At 39.7% G+C, this 21,301-nt stretch overlaps 1 protein-coding gene across 5 annotated transcripts in view; it reads left to right on the top strand.

Moving 5' to 3' along the window:
• Positions 1–20,665, top strand: part of LOC117256615 (myocyte-specific enhancer factor 2A-like) — a 56,150-nt gene extending 35,485 nt beyond the window's left edge. For all 5 annotated transcript variants that reach the window (XM_033626264.2, XM_033626181.2, XM_033626348.2 and 2 more), the window contains 7 exons: positions 9,309–9,443; positions 9,795–9,993; positions 10,546–10,599; positions 12,332–12,501; positions 17,500–17,626; positions 18,396–18,498; positions 19,595–20,665. In XM_033626264.2, the coding sequence (XP_033482155.1) occupies positions 9,309–9,443; positions 9,795–9,993; positions 10,546–10,599; positions 12,332–12,501; positions 17,500–17,626; positions 18,396–18,498; positions 19,595–19,916 (1,110 nt within the window). In that variant the 3' untranslated portion in view covers positions 19,917–20,665. The remainder of the gene's footprint in view (positions 1–9,308; positions 9,444–9,794; positions 9,994–10,545; positions 10,600–12,331; positions 12,502–17,499; positions 17,627–18,395; positions 18,499–19,594) is intronic.
• The last annotated feature ends 636 nt before the right edge of the window (positions 20,666–21,301 follow it).

The following is a 21,301-nucleotide window of genomic DNA, read 5'->3' as shown; positions in this document are numbered from 1 at the left end:
TGTACTAACCTAAAATGAAGACTGAGATTTTAACATAATGAATTTGCAGGAAATATATAGAAGACATCTAATAGGTCTGTCTTCCTGCTTTGGATAATGCAAATCATGTTTGAGACTGTTTATTAAGCATTAACACACACTCAGAGCCGGCCCTCAAACAGTAGATGTTTTCAGTGATAAGATAAAATCTAGCTGGTCGCCTGTTCCGTGGGATCCTGCTGTTGCATCATGGTCCCTGAGCATCGCTGTCCTGTCTCTCACAGCACGTACTCATTGCGGCTGCCATTAAAAATGAATGGCCATCGTGACTCACGTTCTGGCTGTTTATGTAAGCTTCTAATGTGTGTTTGCCTTGCTGAGAGCTTGAATTTACTGCTTACACACACACACACACACACACACACACACACACACTGAGAAACTGTCCACTGCAAGGGAAGCTAAACTTCCCAAACTAACTGTTTATTTTCAAAAGGCCTCTTCCCTCTTCCTGATAAAGCTTTACTGTTAAAGTTTGTTTCATGAGAATCCAGCCAGCTGTATAAGAAGAATCACAGACTCAAACTTAACCTTTCCATGTAAATCTAACATCATTTCTCAGGGGCAATATGACAAAAAAACATGAAGCCGATACAGGCTTAGGGATGAACAGGAACATGCATGTGAAACAGTTAAGCCTCTTAAAAGAACACAACTGTTGAATGCTGAATTCATCCTCTTAAATGTGGTGATAGTAGTGGCAGAGGTGGTATTATGCCTCATCAGTATAGCCATTATGATTCTAAATAGCATAATCGAGTGTGGAAACCACATGCAGACACCTGTGTCGGCTGTGATAGCCATTAGCCGGGCTACATTTGCCTGCTTCGAGCTCTTATTTGTTTTGTTTTTTTCCCCACAAATGCCACGCAGACAGACAAGCTGGTTAAAACAAAGTGTGGAAAGTGAGAGGTTGATCTTTTACATATCAGTCAGCCCATTTGCAACATTCTAGCATGTGATTTGACTATGAATAAAGTAATACACCACTGGCTGCAACAGACTTCCCATGTCGTGACGGACCGGCAGAAACCTGCTTTGGATTCATTGTTGTTGTTTGATGGAACATGATGTTTGCTGATGATTATCTCTCTGGCAGAAAAAGTTTTTTTGTCACACACAAGCAGTCTACACATCCAGCAAACACTGTATCTCCTAACTTTTGTAGTAGTGTAAATTCCCCCTCTAGAAGTGTTTCTGCTATGATTAACAATATGTATAACATGTTTTTCCCACATAAAAAGTAAACTGGGGAGATCAGTCTGGTTATAGGAGAGTAGTGTTAGATTGAGCGGTGCACATCAGGATGGTTTGCGTGAGCAGTACAGGAAACATGGGAGAGATTAATAACCTTACATGTTTGAGCCTCAGCAGACCCAGACTCAGGCAAGGAGTCTGTTGTGCAAATGTATCAGAATCATAAGCTATCACTGACTGACATTTGAGAGTTAATCACTATTGTTGACGAGCTGTTTTAGCTGTTGTGTTTACTCAGCTATTGTGGTGCCTTACTGACCAGAGAAACTTTACTGTGTAGTGTAAAATGTTAATACAAGGCCTTGCTGCCTTTCCAGTGAGCCCAGGTAGAGTCCACTATCTGACTTTGGTGTTGTAAAAGGAATATTGCGACATTTGGGGAAATACGCTTATTTACTTTCTTGCTGGAGTTAAATAAGAAGATCATAATTGATCCCCACTGTTTGTCCAGGAAATTCTGTCTCCTTTCTTAATGAGGAGATAGCAGGTCAACAGTATATGCCACATTGAAGTGGTATTCATTATCTGAAAGCTGGGAACCTGAAGATTAATTTGAGATTATGTGTGTGTTAAGTTCTTGTCACACAGATTTGGTGATATATTTAAGAATTTTGGCCACTTGAGATTTGATTAAAGAAATCCTTACAAACAATCACATTAAGACACAGACACCTTGAGGAATACCATAGAAAAACCCATGCTGTGATTTTGCATCTCAAACCTTTGGCCTTTGGAGATTTCTGTAAGAATTGTATTTTTTCAGTGTTTGCATGGTGAGTACTTCTGTTCTGGAAACTGCTGAGAAACCCACTTATTGGCAGGTTACCTATGAAAGCCATACATCCTCCCAATGGCCAGGGTCTCCTGATTGTGATTGCAAAGTTAAATGAGGCTGTGATTATACGAGAGGTCACAATAGGTCATATTATACAGTGATGTCCATTTAAAAACTTGGTCTCTCTACAGTGAAATGGCTACTATGGGGACTTACATCATCACACATAATTAAAAAATGGCTCATTCCACTACAGCCTCTGAAAGACAGTAATGTCAGTCGAGGACGCCGGTGTCCTATTAACTTGACTATTTAAATGTTTTTTGTTTTTTTTCCAAAATACACAGGTTTTCCCAGAATGAGTTTATTGGACTGTCTGGATCCTCTCTATCGCGAACAGTCTTTTGAAATACTTTCTACAAAGGCGTAATGTCAACCTAAAATGAAGGATGCCAGGAGGCCTCTTTTTTTTTTAACTGATGATGGTTTGCCAGCTAAAACAACTACAAAGTCAGTCAACTGGTCAGCTAATCCCACTGACAGATTACTTTTGTCATAATAATGAGACAGGTTTGTGTGCAGCAGAGTTGAGTTTCTGCAACAACAGAGCAGCCGTCCAAGGTATGCAATGCAGTCATTTCAGCCTGCAGAGCCCAGAGATAAATGAGAACCATAACAGAAAGTGAAAACTACAATACACTGAAACCTGACACTGTGGCACACAGCAGAGCGGTTTACTTGGTTTAGGTCAAGTATGATAGGATGGTTCATAAAAAAACAATCTGTAGAAACAGAGTGGTCTTTGAGCGTGTGTGAGCTGCCACAGATGTGTCAAATTGCATCTTTAAAATGTACAACCTTTCCTATTCTTAGCCCATAGGGCAATCACCCAACTGGAAAAGTCTCTCTCCAGGGAAAAAGGGAGGCCTTATTTTATCTTTGATGCAGCCCCAACAGCAACAAGACATCACCCTCACACGTTAAGATGCTTAACGTTGCAGCTCGTACCTCATGGTGGCAATCATCCACATGCCTTTAGAGATCCACTAAAGCCGACTCTGACATTTGAGATGATAAGAAGACACACACTCTCAGATCCTCTAACAGACACTTTAAGATAGTCGTCAGTGCCCAGACATGATGTAGTGGTTTAAACCAGTGTCTGTGGAGCCACTTATAGCCTGGTGGGCCTTGGACCAAATCCTACCAGACCCTCCTCTCCTGGGTTGACTCGATGTCCATCTTTGCCCTCACACTGTCCCACTGTCCATCCTCTGACGGAAACAACTTCTGTCAAAGGAGCTGGGATGCCCTTGTATTTAAAGATAAACTGTTAATCTACCTGAAAATGGTGTGAAACATTAAAAGAAACTGGAGCGATCACATGATTGGTAACAGCTGTCCTCCTCCCTCCCCTTTGGTTGCTTGTAAGGTCAAGCAGAGTTTACACCTGAATCAGAGAAAGATTGTAGAGTAACAAACTCCTGATGCTGAGCAGAATAAAAAAACTTTCCATCTGTGGTAATTTGGCTCATTTCTCCTCACATCATTAAATATGATTGCTGAGTCATTATGCAAGGAATATGATTGCTGGAACGCTGTGTTTTGCTCTGGAGCTGTGTCAACTTACTGTAATATTTACGATGTTCTTGCAGGTATTTTATGATCGCAATCAGACAGCCACATTGTGATCACTCCTGCATCTGTTTCTGTTGTAGCAGAGCGTGTGCCTCAGTTTGTTTTATTTAATCTTAATCTTAATATTTAATCTTACTACAGCACCTCTTGTTTACACAGACACATTCCAGCTTCGGCAGACTTTGTGTGATTTCTCAGTACAGGTTATGTACTTCCCTGCTATAAACTTGTTGTGGTAGAACGGGTACTTGATAATGCAATGCTTTAATGTAGCAGGAGCAGGGCCTTTGCTCTCACTAACCATTATATAAAATAAGTATTGAATATTAAACAGCACAACCTTATTAGTTTATTGGAACACCACATTCTTGTGTCTGTGCTGAATTGCCATTGACATTTGATGCTGGAAAAGTATGCACAGTATGATCATTGTTGATGATAGAGCTTAAGTGTGTGTTTTGCATGGTCCTTTCACACTGTAAAAAAAAGTATTTTTTTCATTACTGAGTGTTAGAGAGTGTTACAATGAACTGAAATATCTCAAAAAGACCTTGAGGGAAAAGAAAAACTCCTGAATGCCTGGATCCTAAGTTATGAAAGAAAAAAGGTGAGCACACATTAGCAGGTGGTGGGCTAGTGGCTAGTCTGCGACATGCCAAACAGTAGGAGAAACGCTGATTTACAACGTGAAACTGCTTTATTAAGTGTTTTAAGTGGTTTTAATCACCAGGTTTGTTTGCTCTAGGGAGGGAGAGACCTTTGCGGAAAATTCGGCTTTCGATAAAAAATCTCCTGAACAATAAAACGGAAGGAATTCTAGCCTGGTTAAGTTTCAGCTGGTTGCAATCGCTAGATGCCACTAAATCCCCTCTAAATCCGGCTGAATCTTACACACTGTTCTTTTAAATCACTGATGGATCAGTCCTTTGCCACCTGTCAACAAATTGCTGGCACTGCTATATGTAAACTCACACAATGTATCATCCCATAATTAGACAAAATGGCAGAACTGTCAAAGGGTCCACCAAACAAACTGCCAGCTTCAGGGAAAGCTTGTCCTGAGCTGACCAAGCCAAACACTGCATGTGTCTCAATTTTAACTGGCCAGCTTGATGTTTACTGGAGTGTGGAAATAACCAGCCAATGAATTGAGCGTGTGACTTCTCTAATTGGTCACCACTTGCTAAAATGTAGTTTCAGGCCTGTGGTGAAAATAGACTTGCGAGTGTGTGTTTAAAGCTCCTAATAACTACCAGTGTCTGGGAATGCCGAGGACATGTGGTGGACAGACAGTCAGCTGGCTGCTGTGTTGGTCTGTCCTTTTCACGCTATGACGTGTAATGTAATGAGGAGCAGAGATGAGATGATGGATACCAGAGAAGTGATGTCATCTCACAGGCTCGCATGATGCCGGTATGATTTGATTCTCTTACAGTGACTCCTGTACCGAAGTCCAGGTGCTGTAAATTAACATCCATCAATTCATCCGTCCCGTTTCTAAATCTAATTATCTAAATCCAGTCTTTCTAAACCACCTCAACAATGCCAAGTCCTTGCTTGGCTTCATGGTTATTTACAATGGGAATTACATATGTTTTTTTCATATGATGCAATAGACATTTTAAATTTGGATATTTGAAATGTGCCATCATAAAATGTCAGTTTGTTTAGTTTAGTTTATTTGTTATGGACGTCATGTTGGCATTAGAATTGTACATTTATGCAGATGAACCAGATGCACTTTGTTTAGTGTTTGTAATGAAATGTGAATTTGCAACACCTGTCCCTAGGAGGCTTTTGAAAAAATGAAATACTTAAAAGAAAATACATGCACAAATAAACACACACAGAAATACATCCACACAAAATATAAATACAGGTATTTCATTTAAAGCTTTTGCTGTATGAATGTGCATTCCTCTCTTTGCTAAAGCTGCTGTAATCGATATTTTTATATCAACAATGGGTCACATAACTTTGTGTGATGTGATAGGTGTAGCTTGTAGTGACGAACACACTGAGAATTATCAGCCTTCATGGAGCATTCAGTGTCTTTTAGCTCATTGTTACTGTTTTGGTTCACTCTCATCAGGCTGATTTCCTGTCTTTCCAGCAAAAAAGCTCTTAAAAACCCCACTGTACACTACCTGCTCAGCACCAAGAGATAAACAGACAAAATAAGCAAGAAGCTTGTGACCATAGTGGTGCATTTAGCAGCTGAAGAGTCAGATATTTCCCTCAGGAGCCGGTGGAGACAAAACCAAGTTAAAAGGAGAGTAAAAATAGGACTAACATTCATCAAGTGGACAGTAACACAGCCCCCAAAAGAATGCTGATGCTGCATTGTATTTGCCGGATGTGTAAATAGGTACCTGCTTGCTAACAAGTTTGTCATAGCACCTTAAAAAGTGATAATATGTCAGTGTTGTGCTTATTGTGCTACCCTCAAGTGGCCAAAAAATCTGCTCATGCAAGTTCAAATGTTGTTAACTGCCTAACACAATACCCAAATCTGTAAGTGATGCTTCCATGCTCAAAAACTGACGAGCTCACACCTTTTAGAAGCATGTAATGTGCTTTGTGTTGTTACAGCAGGGGTCAGATTAAGTGGTGGATACGTTAATGATGATGCAATGCAAAGACACTTTTATGATCCCAGTATGTTACAACAGGAGTTAGAAATCATGAAACCAAAAGCAGGATGTTGATGCAGTGATGTAAAAATGTTATGACAGAAAGTGACTAGCTGTTCACTTTCGTCAAAACCACTGTGGTGTGAAGTTCCACATACATTTGGTATCATTAGCAGAGAGATTTCTGACTATATTAACATCATTTGTTTCAGTTCCACAATATGTGTGTGTGTAATAGTTGTTTATGGTACTTGGAAACAGTGCGCACAACTCAAAATCTCAAGATAATGCTGGGTGCACAGTTGCGAATAGTTGTTTATGCCATCACAACTTAATTTTTTATTTTTAATTTTTCCTTTACCCTAAGCCTAACCTAAATATAATGCTAACTTTAGCTGATGTTGAGATCAGATTCTGCCTTCCTCAAACAGCGTTTTCTTTACCAGCACTACGTGTCTGCAGAGCTGTGGATATTTGCCCCAGCTGTGTTGCTGACAGAAATATGATCCTCCACAGATTTGTTTGTGCTAATGAATCTCATTTGATGGCTACATCTTTGATCATGCTCGGGGATGCATAAACAGCCAACTTTTTGCCTTTTATTTCCCTGTCTATCCACCCTACACCACTATAAACACCCAACCAAACCCAAAGTTGTTACAGGCTCGCTATAAAAAATATCTGCTTACTCCAGTCCGTAGTGTTTAAAAGGCTGCTGTGAATATAGATGAGTAGGTCTGTGATGTGGAGCAGCATCTCTCTAGAGGAAGACTACTGTTAATATGTGCACTACTCAGACCAGCTTTGTGTCTGTCACGCTGCTTTAAAGCTCATAAAGGCAAACAAACTGTCAGACACTGGAGAGAAGAATATTATATCCTCTATCAGCACGTGATGTTCGGCTAAAGCATGAATGCAGTGGCTCAGCTACTGCACATGCAAAACATAAATGCATTTTTCAAAGTAGACGCCAACTGAATTTGTGGAGGCCATTATTATTGTGATTCACAAAATACTGAATATGATTGACCCCACATCAGCAGCTCCCAGAGAATAATCAATAAGTAGTTCAGTGTCTTGCTTAAAAGCATTTAACCATTTGAACTTGTATATATACATTTAACTGTACATCACACCAGCAAATCAGTCTACATACTGTGCTGGTACAGTTAGCTAGAGAGAAAATTCACTCCCCATAGCAGACTGAGTAAGAGGTCCTACATTTAATGAATTTATCCCCCCCCCCCCCCACTAGTTTGTAGCCAAGACTGTTTATGAGCAATTTGCAAATGCATATCTTGTAAAACCCACAAATGTATTATACTAAAGGGCAATTCACTCATACCAGGCACATGGTCATCTAACAATGAAATGACATGAGTAGACATAAAGAGTCTACAGTCATGCTAGCGGCTCTGTTAGGTTGTACTTAAGGTCAGCAGTGCTTTGAGCTAAACACTAAAGTTAGCATGCTAACATGCTCACAACAACAGTTTTACCGTTTATAATTTATAATAGTTTAATAGTATAATGATAGTTTGATAATAATTTAGCATGTTTGGCATGCCAACATTTGCTAATCAGCACCAATCACAACATTTTGAGCTGGTGATGATGTTAGATAAAAAGTTAGGGGATGCAGTTTATCTTGTGGGGAACGTGAATGTCTAAATCATGTTTCATCTCAGTCCATCCATTAGTTGTGGAGACAATTTGCTTGAAACCACAAATGTCAACGACATGGTGGCACTAGAGGTAAGGTAAGGGGATTACCAAAGTCAATAGGATGCAAGTGAAAAAAAAAAGTGTTTGACCTCCTGGTGACGCTACATAAAAAGACGGGATTACTAAAGACATTAGGGTGTGTCCTCTGTGGACCACGAATGCTTTAAAGTCATTAGCAGCTCAGGGACTGTCAAACTTCACAGACTGACTGACTGAGGAACTGACAGACAGACATGTTATTCCTAGAACCATGTTGCTATGTGGCTTAAATTGTATAACTACTGTGCTTTGTTTTCTAGATTGCTAACTCTATTTTGCAAATGTTTGGTTTATGACTGTAGCCTGTGAGCTGTCAGTCAGTCAGATGGGAACAGCTGGTAAAACATCCTGCCTTAGAAGTCCTTGTAAATATTTTTCTAGACAAAACATAAATAATAGGTAATGAACCACACTAACAACTTTTGTTTAATGCTGCTGCAAAGTGATTAATGTGTTAAAGGCATTTTACGACAGGGTAAATTTATGTTTCCCCATCCTACTGTATTAAGAATCACAATAAAGAACTCAGCAGGATGTCATTTACAGACGTGCAAAAATGTAAACATGGCCTCAGGGTTTGGGAAGTGTCTTCATACTGTGCGAGCCTCTCGAGAATCAGATCTGGTTTCTAGTCTCGTTAGTGGTTGGTTGTCCTTCCTGCTCTTAAACCACATATTAGATAGGGAGCAACCAGAACCATGCACATCCTGTGTTCTGCAATGCCTCAGCTTGTGACATTGACAAATGTTATTATATAGTAATACTGGATATGTTTTAAGTTTAAACCGATCAGCTCGACTCTATTTAAATTTGTGAAGTGCTTATTTTGTTTTTATCTGTATTTCTGTGTAACGTGTGAACCCAAGCTGCATTTTTTTCTGTAAACTCTACTGCACTTTAGACATTGTGGTCTGTGATAAAGAACTTCTCCATCAGGATGAATTCATACAGAATTAAAATAAGATATGTAAATCATTTTTAACAAACTGGTTTGCTGTGATTTATGAAGTTCTCTCTGCTCTCAGTAGTCGGCTCACCACTGTCTCTTGGGGAGATGTGGCTTTATAATGAATGTCAACTACAGGCCACTGGAAGCTGTGCCAGAGAGCTCTTGATGTTGGTACAATTTCCACTGTTTTTTTTTACCAGTGTTTTTAATCACTATTTCTAATGCCTCTCCCCTGTCTGTATTTCATACACAGGCCCTGAACAAAAAGGAGCACAGAGGCTGTGACAGTCCTGACGCTGACGCCTCCTACGTCCTCACCCCCAGTACTGAGGAGAAATACAAGAAGATTAATGAAGAGTTTGACAACATGATGAAGAGTCATAAAATGGTAAGCTGAACTGTAGTGGCTGATGCAGATCAAAGCCTTGTTTGATAATATCAGAAGTCTGTTAAGAGACTGCAACCCATCGGCATCTTCCCTTCTGGCTCTAAATCCTATTGGTTTTGACTGGGATTCCTCTTCCCCTTTGTTTTTGTTTCCACGGCACAAAATGTGCGTCAGTTAGTTGGTGATCATATACTTACCCTATTTGGTGAGGTACCTGGTTAAAAAAACACAGAAATATAGAACACAGACAGGCAAAATAAAAGACAAATCAGATTGTTGCTAATCTATTGTGCTCTTGTATTGATTCAACTCATGCTGACATGTCTCTGTCTTCTGTCACTTCCTCTGCAGCCCACCGGTCTTCCACAGCAGAACTTCATGCATGGCAGCATGTCGTACAGCCCCAGTGCAGGAGGAGGAGGAGCGACCTCCCAAGCTTTAGCTGCAGCCACAGCAGCTCTGGCTGACAGTGGGATCCTCTCCTCACCTCACACACACCTCCACAGAAACGTTAACCCTCCACAAAGACCTCCCAGCACTGGAAACACAGGTGTGTGTGCTTAATATTCCAGGGGAGTAACTAAACGCATTGTGCACACTGAGCTGATGAAACTCAATCATAGGAAACACAACAATTTGTGCATGTAAATTTAGAGGTTTACTTTTTGTCTGGATGGTCCAGTGTGAAAACAACACAGGAGGCACACAGGACTGAATAAGTTCCCACAGAAGGAAAAGAAAAGAAACAGGAAGAACTACTGACCAGCAGATGCGGTTTTAAAATTGCCAACCTCCTCTAGAGAATAAACCCTGTCATAATGGGGCTGATGTCTACATTTAGTGTGCAGTCTTGCTTTCTCTGTGATGTGTCCCTGTTTGTTTGTATGTGTGAAGACATTAGAGATGACACAGGTGATGACGATTTGGAAAGACCAGCAAACAAATTCTGATGTCCATCAAAACCAGATATGTTGTACACATGTCGGTGGCTACAGAAAACAAACTGGTGGAAAATAAATCAAATAACAATCTGTGTGTGTGTGTGTGTGTGTGTGTGTGTGTGTGTGTGTGTGTGTGTGTGTGTGTGTGTGTTTATCCCCAGGTGGCCAACAGGGCAGTTCTGATATGGCTATGCAGAATGGGTCTGGACCAGTTGGTATGTATTTCCCAGGCATCACACAGACACACCCTGACAAAACTGATCCCTCAAGCAGTACAATTGTCATAAGTACTGAAATAAGTGAAATTAACTCAATGTGGACAAAGGAAACAATTAACATTTAACACTTAACAGCAACTTTTTTTTCAAAATTGTCTACAAGAATGTGTAACAATTTCATTTATGGCTTTGTAGTTTATCTTTGGAAAATTACTGAACTGAACAATGAAAGTTTGTCTATCGTGGCAAAAAGAAAAATGTTCTAAGCACGTAAGCATTTGTCTTAATACAATATATCATTATCAGTTATGATTATTCTCTAACCTTTTTACTGTGGTTGCCTCAGAACATTGTCACCTAGGAAGTTAAGTTCATATTCTTTTTGATCCTTGTCAGAATTCTTATCTCTCCTCTCCTCTCCTCTCCTCTCCTCTCTCTGTTCCCAGCATCCTCCCTGATGGGGGGTTTACCTGCTATAACCTCTCTCTCTTACCCTCTGTCTCTCAACCCAGTAGAATGCCTGACAGTTACCGAAATGTTTATCTGAGATCATCTAGCAGAACAAAAAAAATCATGACAAAACATTTGTAAGCCTGTGAGCATTTACTATACCATTTTAATACTAATGGGTTTTTTTCTATTTATAGAGGAACTAAAACTTGAGGAAACGTAAAAATAGCTGTAATGACATAAAAGGTCACAAAAAAATTCCCTGTTGTGTTCATGTCTTATCAGTGAGTTCAACCCACATGTACAGTTGTGCGTTAGCAGTTCAGGGTGCAGGCTGAGCACACATTTATTTTTTCTGTCCCTAACTTCCTACATTATCCCTGTGCAAATTAAGAAAATTTCACACACAACAAATCCTTGCAAATTTTGTGAGCTTAAGTAAACAAAGAGGAATGCACACTGAGCTGCACCCACAGTATACATATCCTCCCAAGAGGGAGAGAGTCACACTTTGCTCAATATTTGCAATCTGCTGTTCAGATGACTGTGATTGCAGGTTGGTCATGATCCCCACTTTGGAAACCGCTAATCTAGAGGGTCTGCTCTGTACATTTAGCATAGTTTCAACCAAACATATGAGCAAGCTGATGTACTGCAGGACATTCTGTGACTACTTAACATCCAAACATTTGAATGGTTTCAGCTTCAGCGCTAGTGGAGGCATCTGTGTTATTCATCGAGTCTGGATGCACCTCAGTGTCATTTGTTACTGGTTTATGTCAGCTGTATTACATATACTGTTGGATCTTAAATCCTCATCACAAACTGTCCTCCTTGCAAACTATCCTGCCTGTCATCTTCGTGCTCTCCCTCCCAGAACAGCATGTCTCGTAAGAACACTGCCATTATGTAATGTCAAGAGCAAGAAAAATCAATTATTCATGATTATCTCCTGTATAATATATAGCTGAACTTCCCCCATTCTCCATTCAGAGCCTGGTGGTGGATTTAATCTAACACATGGGACTGTAAACTCCCCTTGTTTTTAACACATATCCAAAGCTTTGAATATTCTTAAATTTAGATTTATTGTGCTTTACATTGAAAAGACTGTAAGAGGCTCTGAAAACATCCCAGCAAAATGTTTGTATGAAAAGGTCGCACATACTTAACATACTTCACTGACAGTCAACCTGTCAGTCAATTCTTAAGGGAATGGTGGTATTTACTCACCATCACATCTCACATGTCCTTGTCAATTCTTTGTTTCTGTGTTCAGTGAACGGTTTTGTGGGCTCACCTGGTGGAGGCAGCATGGGAAAGATCATACCACCCAAATCTCCTCCTCCTCCTCCTCTTCCACCAACTGGGAACAGCCTGGGCCCTTCAAGCCGCAAGACAGACCTCCGAGTGGTCATCCCTCAGTCCAAAAGAATGATGCAAACACTGGTAAGTGTGTGTGTGGTATCTGTTTAGGGCCTTAACAAAGTCCTCACAAACATAAACAGGAATGAACAATGTCCTCTGTTTTTTTGGTACTTGTTTTAAAGAATCGCTCTATTTAAGGCTGGTTGATAGTACAGTCATACTTAAAACTGCCGTATTTGATTTGTGGCCACTAGGGGGCAGTAATGAAAATTAGCCGATAGATTCACAGCTGCCAGCTTATAACCATGTCTAGATTGTTGTGCTTTTCAAAGGGTTGCACTTCCAAGCTGCTTATATACGACTCTGTAGGAACACGTGCCTTAAAGGGACAGTTCCTTCTGCGCAGTGATTTGGTTGATGGGTGTAATTCAGTAGAAAGAAAATAGTTTCTAAATTAAACGGCTCACAGCAAGGTCTATGGATTATCTTGAGTAAGCGAGTCCTTTTTGGAAAGAGACATTACTGTTGAGTTTTTTAGAATATATGTTTTGGGCATTTTGAGCACCACAAGCCAAGTGCCATCTTTTTCCGTTATATTTGCAAGAAGGCAGACATCTCTACAACCGATATCTCCAACACTCTGCAACTCACACCAAAACTATCTATGCTGATTAATAGCCCGACAGGATAGAGAAAAAAAATATGTATTTATGATTTTGAGGTGAACTGTCCCTTTAAACTTTTTAGCACCTGAGTCTGAGGTTGATCAGGAACCAAGATGGAACACAATGTTTTTTTAAGCCTGAGGGATGTTGGACACAGACGAGAACAGGGTAAATAAATGATGCAGATTACCACAGAGTTGGTCAGCAACTTTTCAGAACAATTGGTTCGACACCATCTGGACCAGATGGTTGGTGAGTGTGCAAATGAAATCATTGTTCTCTTAAAGAGGACTGGATCTCTCTGTTCCTCACATCAATAATGGCAAAGAATTGCTCGCCTGTTTTCAGAAAGGATTGACTTCAAGGCATGAGTTGTCAGTGCCATAACCAGTAATCCTCCTCCTCATCCATAGTGCCTTTCAGTGGAGTCTGCAGTCTCTCACTTTTCATTGTGAACTAACAGTTTTGTTTACATCCAATGTTTCTCACCCCCAATGCATTATGTGCATCCTGAAGGCCTCACAAACAGATGCATGCATTTTATATCTCATGAAACGACCCCATTTTGGCTGCTTAGAGTCTTGGTCTCATCTTTTATTGGCGTGTTGCTCCCTTTTACTGCACTTTACCGCCACTAACTGACAATATGTATATCATGAGCCAATGCCTTTGGGGTTATAAGACAGGATCCAAACAATTTAGGAACCTGTTCATCAAAACGTTGTTGTGATCGGAAGCTCCTCTAGAAATCACTGTGATTATCCATTTCTTCTGTCCATATACAATTCTGTCCCTACTGGAAAGCTGTGTTTTTACTTTTAATTTCAGTATTTATTTGTTGTTATTAGGTAAACACATTTTTTATCCTAGAAATCTACATGACTGATGTGACTTGATATGCTGCTCACAGCACCAAATAGCAGCCTGTTGTCCATAACATTGGACTGATAACTCTGCTACACATTAGCACAGACGACATCCTCTATTTTATAACCCTGGCGTTTAAAAGAAAGCAAAGTTTGAGGTCGCACCTGGTAATCACATCACTTGTGTATTATCTTTTATATGTTTGAGGACTTCAGGTACCGTCTCAATAGCTCTTGCTAGCATTTGCAAAGAGGCTATAAAAATCTGTATTGTTTGTGTGTTGTTTTTCTTTACACACAACGGCTCTCATTTAGGAAACAAGTATATGAAAGAAAACTGGGTGTATGGTCATTTCCACGCTAAGCTTGGCATTTATCAGTGTGAATGTGAGCGGAAGCTGCGATCAAATCTCACGTCAGGTCCCAACTCATGTACTTGCGATGCAGCACAGCAAATGTGGCTGAGTAGGAGAATTGTTTTTGGCCCATATTCTGACTGGCATCCAAATTTTTGCAGCTATAGATTCATCACTTTAAAAAATGTAGACTAGCCTATAAGAAAATATAATGCTTTGTAAAAGCCTACAGTGACACGCAACTCACAGCTCACAAATTATCTTCTTGGCCGTATTACACCTCTCCATGATGTTAACTCTTAGGGCGAGGTGTCTGAACCCAGAACATATTGGGGGCTGAACATGTAAATAGCGATTGTTTACAGCTGCCTCAGTTATCAATGCCCAATCATTCCGATGCAGCTATCAGCGAGATAAGAATGTTTCATGTATCCATGAGATTTTGCCAGATTGAATTTCTCTATCTTAAAGAACCTTATAAATTAAAATGATGCACTTCAGAGAAAGACAAACGATTCCAGTAATTTACCATAAAATTTGGGCTGCTGGACACACAAAAAGATGATGGTGATGATATTTCGGATAGGCTGCCAACTCATCCACTTTGTTGTTCAAGTCAGGTTTAGACACAGCACCTCAAGAACTAAAATGTGGAAATAATATGCTGTTGCATTCTACTCACATCTCAAATTGTGGCACAAATAAACCCTCAAAAAGTGCACTGTGCAAGACGTTTCAATGATTAGATGTATGAAATCTAACAGCGTGGTCATGGTTTGGTGAAGTGACTCTCTGCTCTGTGTAGAAGGAGTCTTCAGTCTCTCTTCCTTCAGTTTGTAAATTCAGCAGCTGTGCTGGGTTATTGAAGTTATTGATTTGCCCTTAACTCCCTTACTGTTGCCCTTCCCTCCCACACTGTGCTCAAACATGATGTAACGATTAGCAAACAGAAAGTTTTTTTTCTTCTTCTTCTTCTTTACTATGGTGACCAAACAACTCCTTTACTCCTCTGGCAGTGGGATGCAGGGGATTTTCACATCTTGCAGTGATCCATCAGTAAAAGGACAGCATTTCTTATTCCTCCTGCTATCTGCTGTTAACAGCAGTCAGAAATGGATTGCAAATTTAAAGTGCTTTATAGGTTACCGTTGAAGCCTTTTGTTAAGACTCATTTAGGAATAGTTGTGAGAGTTAGAAATAAAGTGTGACTATATTTCAAATATAGAAATCGTAAATGAATACACGCCCTTTCATCCCACATGTGGCAGTCACACTGCCTCTACAGCACTGAGTCAAATGTGATCATGCATTTGTCAATCTTTATCATTTCATAGCATTTGACTCTTTCTCACATGATTATTGTTAAACACTGGATGACAAATAACTTTGTCATCATGCGCAGTTAAAGATGAGCATGGTCTTTTTCAGTGGTGTGAGAGTGTTAAACACCAGTTTTTATGGGCTGACAGTGGCGTGCAGCTGAAACATGTAACAACACCATAAACAACAGCATGCTAATCTTTCCACCATGTTTAAAGCAACAGAAGAGGGTGGTTGCGCAGATGATGACATGTCTCTGAGTTGCGGTCAGACAGCAACTCCTCTGATCATTTTCAAACTGCCTTTCACTTCCTTCTCTATGATATGTGTGTGTGGGTGTACTGTATTTGTTTGTACAGTGTGCTTTATGTATTGCTTTGCACAAACAAACAAAAACACAATTTTTAGTTTTTATTTATTTTATTGGATCATTGTGTTTCTTTCAAACAACATCCATAAAGAACTGAGCAGGTTTGCTTTTCTTCACTGCCCGGGCTGCATGTGTTAATCATCATCATCAACAGTGTTAGCTCGAACTTGACTTCTCCACCACGGCATCTGTCACTCATAGTGACAGGGAAACCACAGACAACACATGGAAAGAGGAAGGAAGCTCTGGGATGGCTTTCTGTTTTTGAGCACATTAGTTTTAGGCATGTATCAGTAACACTGTTTGTATGTGTGTACGTGCGCGTGTGCTTTTGGAATGACATCGGGGTGATGTCATTGCTGACATTATCAGGTTGGAACAGCAACAGCCCAGAGAGGAACAACACCGAACTTCTAATGACTGTTAGAAATGTGTCAAGTTAAACAGCCACCAGTTTTGATTACAGCAGCTTCACCAGTCAGACATGAAGTGTGCCAAACCAATTTGGTTTCTATCTTAATGTGAGACTGTGACTGATTAAGAATGAATTGCCTGCTGGTATTTAGTGGTTCTTTGATTAATTGGTTAAAACACTCAATCAAGTAAATTAGCACTGAGGTTGCAGCAGTAGGCCTGATTACAATTCCTTAATGAGACTGCTACCAGTCGAAATGCAAAACACTCAATGTGGCAAATCAGCTCAAAACTGAGTCAAGCAATTTAGGAGATGAGATAGTTTTTAGATGATATAAGGATTTGCATTTTAAGAAATGTTTTACAAGCAAGGCTCTCTCTGTTTGAAATACAGAGTAATTAATCTATCACAGATGGATTTACAGGGTTACGCACTTAACGGAAGACACCGGCAGGTTGATGAATGTTTGATTGACTTTTAGTTAAGCAAAATGTTCAACATCCATCAACAGGCTTATGCGTTGTTCAGTGTTTTCTTGAGCAGGACGCTGACACCCAGCAAGATCAGACACACTCTCTGGAAGTTGGAGGCATTTTAGGAAATGTAGTTAATTATTAAATAAAAAGTAGATGTTGCAGGTTCATGAAAAGTGGACACACCAGCAGGTACATTTTTGATCATGCCTAGAATACAGAGTAAGTGTGTGAGATTTAAAATTTTTGAAGGAAAATAGTTTTCAGTCGCTGTTGAAAGACACTATGAAAAAATCTGTTTATACTGACATCATGTGGTTGAAATGGGGCATCACAAGCAGCAGTGTGTCACCCAGTGTACAGTGTAACTGCATAGTCAGTAGTAGTATTAGTAATTTCTGTTCCCGTCCTTATTGAAATTTCCAAAAATGATGCACATAAAGGGAATAGATAACAATAAGGAATTAAACAAACAAATGGCTGAAGGTTAAAGCTGAAGCTTATTATTATTATTACTACCCTTTTCATATAGCATATTCTAATAGGTAACCCTTTCACCCTTATAATGGAAAAACTTAATGACTATGTATGTGGGGTTTTTTTTGTATTTTCAGAGTAATCAGAGGCTGAGCAGCAATCAGTCCAGCCAGCCTCTGTCCACCCCGGTGGTCTCCATCACCACACCCAGTCTGCCTCACCAGAGTCTGGTCTACTCCGGCATCACTTCTGCCTACAACAACGGTACCTGATGATTATGAGAATTTGAATTGTGTTGCTGTCAGTAGCATAGCCCCTGAGGACCAGAGGACATTGAAATACTGCTATTTTTCTTTATGTATTGGGCTACATTATTATTTTTGTGCTGTTAAGTTTCAAATGGGAGACCAGGAGAACCAGAATAACACAATATCTACCCTGTTACCCAAAGAACCCTGCAGGGCTGTGAGATCAGGTGGTTTAGACATTAAGCTACATATGGAAAGCAGCCCTTTGGGCATTTTGGTAGGGTTAGATTAGCTATGTCTGTGTTTTCAATTGACACAAAGATATATAGATGCATATAAAGATAATCTGTATCTTTAAATATGAGGATTTTTATCCAGGATGATTGTCAAATGCCAAAATTCATATATCTTCAGTGTGTCACTCTTTCTGAGGTAGAGGAGCCTCTTTGGGCCATCAGAAGACACTAAAACTAAACATGAGTGAAGGTCAAAGAGTTTCAGGTGGTTGAGTATTGCTGTAAAATATATTGTGATATATTGTGATTTATTACCTTTATTTCAGCTGCAAATTATGTCTGGACTTAAAAAGCAATTGATTCTAATATTCTAGTATGCTACCCAATTTTTCACTTGTAGTTGAATATTAATAATTCGTATAATAAAAAATCTATACTTGGCACTGTGTGACGACACGATATGGCCACACAAAAATATCGCAAGACTATGCTGTATCAATTTTTTCCCCCGCCCCTATTTATGCTACATGTTGTCTCTCTCTTTGTCAGATTACTCCCTGAACAGCGCGGACCTGTCGGGCTTCAGCTCCCCTGCAGGCCCCTCTTTGGGCTCCATGGCAGCATGGCAGCAACACCAGCTGAGCTCTCTGGGGTCAGTAACTCACACAGTTCACCTTTCTCTTTAGACAGTTTGTTAACACAGTTTTGGTAGTTGACCAAGTGTAGTAATGATAAGTTAAAAATTACCTCCAAAAACAGGTAGAGTAGTAATATATACAAGAGGTGTACAATGTAACTTTTCCTGAGCAGTGGCCACTGTGGCCACAAGTGACAATTATGGGATAATGATGGTTAGTGATAAAACATAGTGAAACAGTAGCACAAGTAGATAAGAGTTGTAGAATCAGGAGTGTCCTTTATACAGCAATGCCGATCTTTATATGGCTAATTTAGATATTGTTAGTCACCATAGATCACTGCTGGTCATACCAGTGAGCAGTAGCTGGAAAACCCGAGTGTGACTTGAGCAAACTATGCTCTCTTATGAGTTCAGCTTCTCATTTGTAGGAGGAAAATACGTTATCTCTTCTTTAAAAAAAAAAGGTACATGGTGCCACATTTAAGTCCGTAATTTAAAATGTTACTTTAAGTAAACACATGTATCTCAGCTAAATATACTTAGAGTATCTAAAGTAGAAATGTACTAAATGCAAAACAATGCCTCCTGCGAGTGTTTTACTCTTATAAATTACATTATTAGATTATTGCACATCATGCATTCATGTGTTAATAAGCATTTTATTGTTTTAGTTGGTCAAGATGGAGCTAATTTTAACTGATGTATGCACTGTTACTATAGGTTGTTTAATTTATTAAAATATTTAATATTCTATAAGCTTATTTCATGTTTTATTTGCAAAACCTTACATTTCTACATACTTTTAACTGTTGTTAAATAAATGGAGTTAAAAGTAAACTATTTGTCTCTTAATTGTAGTGAAGTTGAAAAATAAAGTAGTGCAAAATAAAATAGCATAAAATAAAAAAGCTCAAGCAAAGTACAAGTACCTCAAATTTGTACGTAAGGGCAGCACTTGGGTAAAAGCAGATATGTTCCACCACAAGGCAAGTTTCATTATCAGCCAGCCTTCCCTGTCTACAGATGTGTTAGTTTCACCACTAGGTGGCACCTTCACTCCACCATCTCAGCCTTAAACATTCCTCCTTTTCTGTCGCTCCATCTGAAGATCAGGGAGCTCCAATCTCTCCATCAACACCAACCACAACATCAACATCAAAGCTGAGCCCATCTCCCCACCCCGCGACCACCTCAGCCAATCAGGGTACGTGACCCAGGCTCATGCCCCTCCTCATCCTCACTCATCCACCAGAGCAGAGATGGGGAGGTCTCCCGCAGACAGCGTCAGCTCCTCCTGCAGCTCCCATGAGGGTGGCAGCGACCGGGAGGAGCAGCAGCGGTTGGACTTCCACACACTCCCTCTGAGTCGCTCAGAGGGCAGGGAGAGCCCGACGGTCAAACGAATGCGAATGGACAGCTGGGTGACATAGAGCCTACAGTCATGTGACGACACAGCACCAGGGCAAACACAGGAAGGACACTGTTATGCAAATGAAAAGTGGATTTTAATTGATGTGTTTTGTTATTTTTATTAAGTTATCTTTGTTTTTGTTTTTATTTGGTGGTCAAATTTTTCAGAAGCAAAATTAGTCTGAAAATTCTGGAAGTGTCAGAATCATTTCAGTATCTTTCAGAAAGTATTCGGTGGTACTTAAGTCATAACATGCCGTCCTTTTAAAATATATAACTCATTTAAACATCACAGACTGATAGTGTGGGTCCAATTGCAGTACAATCTGTCATTTTCTTATCCAGTGGGACGCAGTACTACAAACAGAGGAATCACAAAAGGAGAGATAAATATTGTCTGTCAGTCTCGTGGCTTCATGACTTTGGTAGTAAAGCAGTGAAAGTCCTTCTGGATGTCTCCCATTGGTTGTCACCCAATTAATTTCTGATCTACTCAGGGTTTGAAACATCAACGAGTCCAACATGAAAGCAATACTCCCTCCACATCACCCCTGTTACTCCTCTTTATAAAAACACTTATTTATATCAGCCAAAGCAGTATGCTGTTTCTATATTTGTGTGTGTTTTTATATTGTGCACAGAATAAGACAATATTTCATTTAGATTGAAAACTTAAAGCCATGGACACTTGTTCTGTATGTACTACCAAAATATGTTGTTATTGTTTTGTATATACTATCTTTAATATATATCACTTTTGGTGTAACTCTACATTGTTGATCTGTCTCTTGTGTCTGCCAGGGTGAAATATGACACCTCCACCAGATCTGACAAAAGAATATTTTTATGGACGATTGCCACATTTACAAGGCATTGTCCTTTCCCGTCTCATCAAGTGTCTGTTGGATACATTTGTTCTGTGAAGTACACCATGCTGCATTATGTGGAAACTGGTCTCCAAAAATATACGGAAAGGTTAATGCAGTCTAGAATTTTTTGAGGAGCTGCATGCAACATTCAGAGTGTATCTATAGCTGGGTTTCCATTTGAATGTAGAACAAATTTTAACAGATTTTTCAGAAAATCTGCAAAAGAAATTGCAAATTTATGTGCTTTTTGGTTCATCAAAATAAGCAGTAGGTGGTGCTAATGCTACAGTCAGGTGCTACTGCAGAAGAGCACCAGTCGAACTTCAAATGAAGGAAAACAATGCATGTGTAATACATAAACGTGTTAAAAGCCATCCAGATACGAAGATTCATTGCACTTAGTTGCATTTACCTTCTATCAGTTCACAAACTTTTCTACTTCCCCAAGTGTAAAAACTTTATTGTGATATTTCTAAAAGAATTTTCTGAAATTTTGGCATTTCCGTTCATGTTTTTTTTCTGCATAAAAAGGGATG

This window comes from Epinephelus lanceolatus, chromosome 2 (assembly GCF_041903045.1).
Source record: "Epinephelus lanceolatus isolate andai-2023 chromosome 2, ASM4190304v1, whole genome shotgun sequence".
Classification (NCBI taxonomy): Eukaryota; Metazoa; Chordata; class Actinopteri; order Perciformes; family Serranidae; genus Epinephelus; species Epinephelus lanceolatus.
This window is presented reverse-complemented; position numbering and strand designations above follow the sequence as displayed.